The following is a 10,242-nucleotide window of genomic DNA, read 5'->3' on the forward strand; positions in this document are numbered from 1 at the left end:
CTCGGACCCAGAAAGAAACAAGACTCACTCGTAAGACTATCGGAGGTGCAAGCACCCGACTCACAGCAATACCACCCGTTCCGACAGGACAAGGCCAAGCTGCTACGCTGATTGGTCCCCGTCTCGTCTTGTATCCAAGTTCAGACAGACCCCGATCTCACGATTGACGGTACCAGACCCAGAACCAAGCAACCGGACAGAAGGTCCCTAAGCAAGCATCCTCCAGCGTTGCTTTTAGTTGTTTGAATTCTTTTAGATTTACAGTCTCGAGCTGCTCTTGCAAATCACCTCAAATCACAACTGAAAGCAACACCGGATGGCCAACCCCAAAGATCCTAAGGCTCCCAGCACTCGAGCCAGCGTGGAGCGCGCATCTCAGTCAAGGAACACCGCGAACCGGAATGACGCCTATAGCCCGGACAAAGACCACGTAAACGTCCCGAAATTCGACGGTTCTAACTTCCCGCTGTGGGAGCGCAAAATTAAGATGCACCTGCGTCCACGGTATCTCGAATCCTACTTGGATGAGCCAATGTCAACTGACCCGGACGAAGACGAGCTCCAAGGCGCCTTGCGGACTTGCAGCATTCTGAGTGAAGCAATATCCAACGCAATATTCACGAGCGTAATCAACAACGATAACGAACAAGACCCACACGCTATCTGGACTGACATCAAGACAATCTACGCGTCCGACTCACTCCTTTCAGTGTTCCAAGTCTGGAACAAGTGGCTAGATATTCAATACAACAAAGATATGAACAGCTACATTACGGAGATGGAGGAAAGTTTAGCTGAGTTCAGTTTGCTTGGTCTAAAAGTCCCGGACGTTTTAGTAGGCTGTGGAATCGTCGGAAAAATCACGAAGAGGCGACCATTGCTCATGCAGGCGCTGTTCGCCGATCTGAAAGCGCTGGCGAAGCCCAAAGAAATCATCGCTAAACTACGAGACATTGGAAGACATGAAACCGCGACAAAGAGGAAATATGTCGAGGATCCAGAACCCACCTCCACCGCTCTCGCCACCGGAACCAGTCGCCGACCTCCGAGGAAATCTAAAGGCCCCAAAGCAAGCGGATCAGGAAACTCAGACGTGCGATGCAGCAACGGCAAGCACAACCCAAGAGCAACGACTCACGTCGAGGCCGACTGTTGGACGATACATCCTCTATCGCGGCCGCAAGGCAGGCCGCTACAAGAAAAAGAGCGTCCGCAGAAGAAACAACGTAGTTCCTACCACGCTGAAGCGGACGATGATGACGACGAAGAAGAAGCTCAGCATGCCACCATAGCCAAACCGACCTTCACCTACAACATGACGACCCCAGAGAAACCGCTGTCCACGATCCTGGACTCGGGAGCGAGCAATCACATGCTCAACTCCCTCAGCTTCTTTGTACAGACCACCCCCGTCCACATAAGCATACTCACCGGCAGCGGTAAATCCGAGCTCGTCGCCATCGCTCGAGGAACGGCAGAGTTGCATCTCCCAACTGGAGAGATCCTAGTTCTGCCAGGAGCACTCTATGTGCCTAATCTAACTCGAAACCTGGTCTCGATGATACAGTTGATGGATCGACAGGTAATCATCGGCGAGCGAAGCGGCTATTTTGAGGTTAAAATAGACAACAACAAGCCATTCCAGGTTAACATTTCCAACGATCTCCTTGAGATCGCCGATGTCACCGCAGCCCCAACTTCCCCCACCGGTCTGGCCACGACGGCATCCACTGCTTTATCAGACTTTCAAAAGTGGCATAATCGATTAGGCCACGCTAGTTCCGGACGAATCGCGCAAGCCGTGTCGGAGAAACTCAATCTGACAAAAACGCATGCTTGCACTGCGTGCATGCAGGGCAAACTCACCCGGATACCGTGCAACGGAACCTTCAAATCTGTTGACGCCTCTCTCAGCGTTGTCCACGCCGATCTGGTCGGCCCCATCTCTCCCCCAACGAATGGAGGCGCCAGGTACTTCCTAACACTCGTGGACCAGTACACCGGATACATCCACACGGTAATACTAAAGGAAAAGAGTCAAGCTTGTCAGGCGATAATCGACTTCCGAGTATTCTTCGAGAAGCAAACAGGTCACCAGATGAAGAAACTTATCTCTGACGGCGGTGGGGAGTTTGTGAACGGCACCTTAAGCGATCACCTCAAATCTCACGGGGTACAACACAACGTCGCGCCACCATACACCCCGCAGAACAACGGTATGGCCGAGCGCGCCAATAGGACCATAATCGACATGACGCGCTGCCTGATGATGCAAGCGAATTTAGCCCCGGAGTGGTGGGCCGAAGCGGTTCAAGCGGCCACCGCGACAACCAACTGCCTTCCGTCGCTTGGAAAGAGCAAGGCATGTCCTCTTGAACTGATGTTCAAGCTCAAGCCGAACATCTCGTTCTTCCGGCCATTTGGCTGTCGAGTCTGGATTGTGAAGCCAAAACAGAAGCGCGAGTCAAAATTTTCTTCCATATCCTGGGAAGGCGTCCTGCTTGGCTATGAAAATGACTACTCGTCATACCGGGTCTATCGCACCGAAGACAAAACCGTGGTCATCGCCAAGCACGTTCATTTCGACGAAACTACTTTTCCCGACTGTCCCGCTCTTAACAAGAGCTTCACGGCACTGGGTAGCATCAAACTCCCTAGCTTCAAGCCCGATGAGCCGCTACCATTCGCCGAGGAGGACTCCCTGGCAGCGGATGATAGAGAAGAATCAGCAGAAGAGGAGCAGGAAGCGGAATCTCGTGACTTCGCCAGAATCATCACCGATCTTCGGTCAAGCAGCCCGACGAGCAACGCATCACCTGAACCTAGTCATATCGGACCCGTTCCTGCTTGTCAGCAACAAGCCCGAGCAGGCGGCAGTCGTTTCGCCTGGACGACGGCTCCGCCGCCCAAGGAAATCTCAAGCGGAATCGACACAAGTAACATAATCACAGGGAAGCGCAACCGCCAGGCCTACTTGATAGAAATCGAGCTCGACCCAAAGAATCATCGTCAGGCCATGAATGGCAGGGACCGAGACAGCTGGACCGAAGCCGAGAAAAGGGAAATCTCTAACATGGTTAAGCACCAAGTGTGGATCGTCCGAGCGCGCATTGACTCTGACGAGCCCATCCCATCCACCTGGGCATACCGGAGAAAACTTGGCCCCTCGAATGAGGTCATAGAATTCAAGGCGCGCATTTGCGCACAAGGATTCCGCCAAATTCACGGCAGAAACTTCAACGTGATATATGCCCCAACCGGAAAAGCGGCTTCGTTGCGCCTGCTAATTTCCTTTGCAGTGAATAACGGCTTGAAGATACACCAATTGGACGTTCGTAGCGCCTTTCTCACCTGTCCGCTCGAGGACAAAGTAACTCTCTTGCCGCCGCCGGGATTCGAATGCCCGGCGAACTCTGTACTGCAGTTGAAGAAAGCCATCTACGGCTTGCGGCAGGCGCCTCTTGTATGGTACAAGCGCTTGACAACTTACCTCAAAGGTCTTGGTTTTCAAATCTCAGTTTCGGATCCTTGCGTCTTCTGGAGACCCGACCAGAAGGACAAGCCAGCCACATGGCTTTTTGCACATGTGGACGATATAGTGATAATCAGTCGACGCCCAGAGGTCTTCAAAGCCGAGATGGAAAGGGAATTTGATATCAAATACCCTGGGGAGGCCGAGTTTCTCTTAGGAATGAATATTGAGCGCTTTACCGACGGCCTTCAGATCAACCAAACCCAGTACATAGAAAGGAAGCTAGTTGAGTTCGGACTGGAGAACGAGCACCCCGCGAGCTGTCCCCTCAACCCTCGAGAACGCCTATCAAGAGCGACGGAGCAAGAAATGGCAGCCTTCAAGAAACTTGAAGTCAACTACCGCGGCCTAGTCGGCTCATTGAACTACCTGAGCATCCTGACGAGACCGGACATATCATTCGCCGTCAGTCAGTTATCTCAGTATCTTGAGAATCCAGGCATCAGGCAGTACCAGGCCGCTGTCCAGGTTTTTCGCTATCTCTCCGGAACTCGACATGTCGGTCTAACATTCAAGAAAACCGAAGGCGCCAACCTGAAAGCGTTCGCAGATGCAGACTGGGGCAACTGCCTGGATACAAGGCGCTCGACCACTGGCTTTGTTGTCACCCACGGAACTCACTTACTCAACTGGAAATCCAGTAAACAGCCTACTGTTTTGCTATCTACCGCGGAAGCGGAGTACAAGGCACTGTCGGACCTGGGCAGGGATCTAGCCTGGTTCGCCAGCCTCATCAAGGAGATCAACTTACAGTCAACTGTCGAAAACATTGAGGTGGCGATCGATAATAAAGGAGCCATTGATCTAGCGAATAGCGAGACGTCTCAAAATAGCTTCAGAACGAAGCACATGGACATTCGCCTACATTTTGTTCGGGAGCTGATTCTACTGCATCTCATCAAACTCCGGCACGTCAAGACGACCGCTAACGCCGCCGACTTTCTCACAAAGGCCCTCGGCCGGTCGGTAATCCGACGCTCTCTCGCTCTGATCGGGGTAATCCAAATCTCCGAAGTTGCTTCGAATCTCGCGACTCGAAGCATGCGAGGCTGTAGGATTATGGACCCAGACCCCCACCCGCAGCTACCCGCAAGGAAGCTCGCGCGGTTAACCCCAGACGCGCAGCATTCCGCAAGGAAGCTCGCAACCAGAATAAGCCCAGCTGCTAAGAAAGGTAAGCTGATTAAGCCCCTTTCGCAGTACAAAGCCCCAGACCACAAGCTGACAAACATCGCTTTGACGATCGCAGCCGAGGATCAACCAGCAAGAACCGCACAGGCCAAAGCCCAGCCAAACAAACAAGAAAGACCAACCTTAACTCTTGCGGATCGACTCGGACCCAGAAAGAAACAAGACTCACTCGTAAGACTATCGGAGGTGCAAGCACCCGACTCACAGCAATACCACCCGTTCCGACAGGACAAGGCCAAGCTGCTACGCTGATTGGTCCCCGTCTCGTCTTGTATCCAAGTTCAGACAGACCCCGATCTCACGATTGACGGTACCAGACCCAGAACCAAGCAACCGGACAGAAGGTCCCTAAGCAAGCATCCTCCAGCGTTGCTTTTAGTTGTTTGAATTCTTTTAATTTAGAGAAACTATGACGCGACAATCAGACTAACTAGCTGTACACAACAGCTCCTGTCGATTTAAGTCTCTGCCCACTGGTACGCTCTATTGTTTGCAATTCGTCCTCTTCTCAGAGTCGAGCTGGGCTGCGATCCTACAAGGTGGATAAGAAAGCAAACCAAATGGCTTGTAAGCGTCGTGAAAATAGTTAAGATGATAGTGAGAACCAGGTTGAACTGGTGAAACAGGATACAGGTATGATCGTCCTGGATACTGTATGGGTTTTCAACGGTGAAAATCCGGGGTACGGTGAGATAGTATGCAGGGGTTACTGCCTGGATACTGAAGATAATAGAACACTAAAGTTCAAACTTTACGAGATATCGATCTCGGGACAAGGTGAAGATGAGGCCCCCAAATGTCAGGGCGCGTCTCTTTTGTGACGGCGCTCTGAATCGCTGAGCTAACACTAACTGTCGCAACACTCTGGTTGGAGCTCTACTCAACCGGCTCTGCGGGAGGATAAACCACGCCTCCGTAAGGAGGGGCTGATTGAAATTCTATTCAACCAGAGCCGCAATGCTCTTGTGCAAGTGCCCGACGGCAAGGAGAGAGGAGAGGGAACTCGGACTTACTGTTTACCGGGTAAGCCGAGTCGAGGAGGTCAAAGCTGTTAGGGAGGAAGAAGAAAGAAAGGAAAGAGTTAGAAAAGCCCCAATCGCAGTATTCGAGTCTGTTTCGAATGCTACAAAGTAGTCGGGCGTGGTATCTTCTAAACTGAGGAATCTCCGCCACGGATGATTCCTCCTCACTTATACTATGTCGATCTGTTGATCCCTTGCTGCGGCTGCGCAGTTTCAGTTCACGCGTGCGGGTAGCGCGCTCTCTTTAGTAATAGGTCTTTAAGAGTTGCAGTCTCTAGCTGCTCTGTCCGCTGGCTGCGCTGTCAGGACTAGTAGCCTGCTGACAGCACTCCTGGGCGCCAATGGCGAGGTTGTCGCAGAGGGAAGGGCGGGGTTGGGTGGCGCGGCTGACAAGAGTAGCTTGGGTGTGAGATAGGACGAGGAGAAGTCCATGGCCAGGTCCAGGGGACAGTCCGCGGCGCCGCCCCCGCTCGGTGTCTCGGCTGCCGTATGATGTTGATTGGGTTCTGGGAGGGGCAGGTTGGACTGCGCGGGGGTAGCTGCTGGAGTGGGTCTGGGAACTTGTAGTCGATCTGGTGCTGGGTGGACTGTTTGCTGCTGCTGGCAGTCATCTTTTGGTTGGTTGTTGGTTGGTGTTGGTATGACGAGAGGCGCGGATGAGACTGGGACATTACCAGTACCTGGAGGAATATGAGGCGGTGGTGTTGCGGTGGAGCCTCAACAACGGAGATGGTTGTTTGACCTGCAATGGTCGTGGCGTTTGTTTTTGCTTTGCGCTGGCCGGGTTGGGCAGAGGTGAGATGGCGGGTGGGAGTGGCTATAAAAGAGGAGGCTGTGGCTGGCATGGATTTCCAGTCAACTTGCTGCGCTGCAATTCCAGCCAGGCAGTCGACTCAGGCCCCTCCGCTGCTGCACTTGCACAGTTTGAGGGGTCAAAGTTGATGACCCCCCTTTGCAATTGCCTTAAATGTGGCGGGCTGGGGGTCATCGACCCAATACTTGCAGCCTCCCTAGAAGAGGTCGGGTATTGGGTGCGGATTTGATTTGATTTGATTTGATTTTTGATGAATATGCAAGGGAAACCCTTGAACTTTGTTTTCGTGATTGGCTGTCTTTAATAAACTTAGATTTTTAACATGGAAGAATGCTTCAAAAAACTCCCAAAAAATCCAGATAGGCAAATTAAAAGGTGTTCTATTGATTGGTCAAAAAAAATCTTGAAAAAGTTGTGTATTTCACCCGCAGTGCACAAAGTGTTTGGGACTGCCTCAACAACCTGACATCTGAATAGGACTGCTTTGTAGCCCGGCACTTTTAGCACGTCTACATACATTCAAATTCTCTCCCGGCTAGTTTCCCGTCTGCTGATTCCCAAAAAAATCCAGCCCAGTGAACTAGAATTGTCCCCAGGATGATCTGCTCCGTACTCCGTCCCTCCAGATCAGTGAGGACTCAATGAGTCCTTACAAACAGGCACTGGTTTGATTCCAGTTACTATTCTTGGATCTTAGTGTATTCACCGCTATCTCGTGGTTCCAGTGGCCTAGAAGCCAAATTTGTTAGATTTTTTATTCATCACACCAGAACCGGCCACAAATCCGCTATTAGGTACTGATATTATAGCCAACAGCATCTTAATTTTGCGGGCTCTTGTTGTGCTCACCGATCCGCTCGATTTGACTGTCTCAATTGGGGGTACAGGGAGCGTAGGGCCAATAAGTGGTGCAGTGCGACACCTCGCTGGCGGAACACTTGCAGCTGTCGTGCAACAACTTCCGGGGGGGAATTAAATTAGGTTGCACAGGGAAACTTCAGGCCGGCTTGCAGCGGGCTTGCAGTGTCTGAATGTCAAACATGCAATTGGAACGCTGAATGTGTCAAATTACGATTTCAGGACTGGACTGTGCACAGGGGAAGGAGGTTGCATGCAAGGCTAACAAGGGATGCAAGGGGATTTCGATTGAAATGGGCCATGCAAGGGTAACAACGGATACAAGGGGATTGCGATTGAAATGGACAAGTCAGGGCGTTCATCTGTATTTTCTATGACCACCGGCGGGGGCTGTCCAACCGAAGTGTAAACGCGGGCCATGGGAGCCTGCAGATGGGGAGACCGAGTCAATAAAGCAGTTCACTTCGGGCTCACGCTAATGATGAGAAGATTGGAAGATATACCTGAGGTTCAGCCAAGAGTTGCGGGCAATTGCGCAGTGCAATTAGTAAAGGCAGCTGGACATGCCTTGGCTGACAATGCAGCCACCTGGCCCTCCTATTTCACCACGAGGGGTGTGTGCCTCGTTGCTGACGACGCAGCCACCGGGTCCACCGATTTCGCCTCGAGGGGAGTTTGAGACGACGCAGCCGCCGGGACCGCCAATTTCGCCACGAGGGGTGTGTGATTCGTTGCTGACGACGCAGCCACCAGGACCACCGATTTCCTTGCGATGCATGTTAGAAGAAGGAGAGTTTGGGTATGAGTTGTTGTGGAATGTAGCAGTGGAGGGGGAAGTGAGTGTGATGGAGAATGTGAGGTGATTTGTGGAGGATGGGATAATGAAATGAAGGAATCACCGGGTGAGAAGGGCCTGGTTTTATTCTCGACTGGGGCTCAAGGGGCGTGCCGTTTGCCCATGGGTTCAGCAGCTTTTCCCGGGCACAACTCTGCGCGAATGTGACTGTGTGCATTTCTAGTTATAGGAGATCCCCGATCAAAAGCTTGTCTTGAGTGGTGTTCGGTATTGACCTAATGCGGGGGTGAGGGGGTTGAACGGCAAGACGTTGCGCCGCATTCGTACATAAATCTGAGTTATATGGAACTTAAGCTAGGTCAATCGCCGTGGCGATTGTGGTCGGCACTTTTTGGTACATACAACAACACACACCCGAAACAGAGTACATGAAAGCATCGAGGACATATGACGTCATGAAACGTAAAAGCCGTGTTGCATTTTAAGCCAAGAAAGCTATTACGTCTAAATGCGTACACTGCAACCGGTTAAAATGGTCTTTTCTCTCACATTGAAAAGACACGAAAAAACTGGCGCTAATGCTTCCACGGAATGCTGTGCGGTCCTACTTCCTCATCCAAGCAAACTGATGTCCGGATTTGCTACAACACGAAAACTAGGTCATGCGCAAATAAGGTAAGTGGGTTCGCCCTCGCCCGGTTGAGATCCACCGTCACCGCTAGCTTAACAAAGCCTCTCGGGCGGGAGTGGGCTTCGCCGCCAGCCACAGCGAGCCTCCCACCAGGGGGGACTTGTGTTAAGTTGGAGCATCTCTAACGGAGCCGCGACTGGGCGTTCGGGGGCGAACTTTGGCCGCCCGGGTTCCTTTCTTGCGCGCTAACGGACCCGCAGAACGACCCTGGGAACACTGCCGGGGGGAGTCAAACCAAACTTAACACAAGTCCCCTGCTGCGGGGTGCGCCAGCCAGTTGGCTGGCTGGTCGGTTCGCGAAGCGAACCCCCCCGCAGGGGGGACTTGCGCCTTAAGTCGACAAACCCGCGTGATGAGTTTCCCACCTTTTGGTGGGAGAAAACTTCAGCCTCGAATTACACAATGTCCTCAAAACTTTGAGGATGTCTGAGCAGGGTTTATGGAAGAGCTGCATCTTCCTGTTCATCCAACCCAAACTCAGAAAAACTGCATAACCTTGTGATTTTGTAATAATGTTCCAAAAGTGGGAGCCTCGAGGTCCTCCCAAGTTAAGCTTACTGATCCAACTAACTTTTGTATGTACAAAACCTTATGTGTTTAATCCACAAAGTTAGCAATCAAAAAAAAGAACACATATCATTGGACATTATCCCAAAAAAGACACCCTCCTCACAGAACAAGCAGCCACCGAAATCAGTCTTCTTGGGACGGAAACTCTTGACAAAAGCTAAAAAAACTCAGACCGGCCTCAATCAAGATGCGACCGAATGGCTTTTGCCCTCAACTGAAAACCAAATATCAAAAAGTCCGACACATATGCGACACCATTTCGAGGTCTAATCTAACCCTGAAGAAGTTTCTCCAGGCCTTTCTCACAAACCAGCACATCCAGTTGGCCTTACGTCGTGGAAGTTGGGGCACCAAGGACGGCTGGCCTTCAACATTAGATCTACTTCAGTCAATCAAACGGCTTGCAAATAAGACAAAAATTGGTTGTGCTTTCTGGAAAGATTTCATTTTAAATGAGGTCATTTTAGTTTATAATGAAGTGACTCTTGCATGCTAGACTTGACTGACTTGAATACTTTGATAGGCAAAAATCTGTGTTAATAGTGAATCCCCCAAACGTGGTGTATTTCCGAATGGCACTTACCACAGCTCACACAAGATTGACAAAAACTTCTTCACTAGCGAATCGAAAAACACCCGGAACTCCCAGCTTATCTAAGAGGATATGCCATTTCTGTATAAGCTCATCTCCTCAAAGCTTTTGAACAGGATCAATCCTAAACATCAAGATGATCCGGAAAACAATCTCAATTGCAACGATACCGGCTC

General features: G+C 51.2%; 1 protein-coding gene across 1 annotated transcript; it reads right to left on the reverse strand.

Moving 5' to 3' along the window:
* Positions 1–7,961: 7,961 nt before the first annotated feature.
* On the reverse strand, positions 7,962–8,195 carry PtA15_11A202 (uncharacterized protein; the record flags this gene model as incomplete). The annotated part of the gene is made up of 1 exon (XM_053161087.1): positions 7,962–8,195. The coding sequence occupies one exon, from the start codon at positions 8,193–8,195 to the stop codon at positions 7,962–7,964; it is 234 nt and encodes a 77-aa protein (XP_053025068.1).
* Positions 8,196–10,242: the final 2,047 nt, after the last annotated feature.

The sequence above is a fragment of the Puccinia triticina genome, chromosome 11A, assembly GCF_026914185.1.
Source record: "Puccinia triticina chromosome 11A, complete sequence".
Classification (NCBI taxonomy): domain Eukaryota; kingdom Fungi; phylum Basidiomycota; class Pucciniomycetes; order Pucciniales; family Pucciniaceae; genus Puccinia; species Puccinia triticina.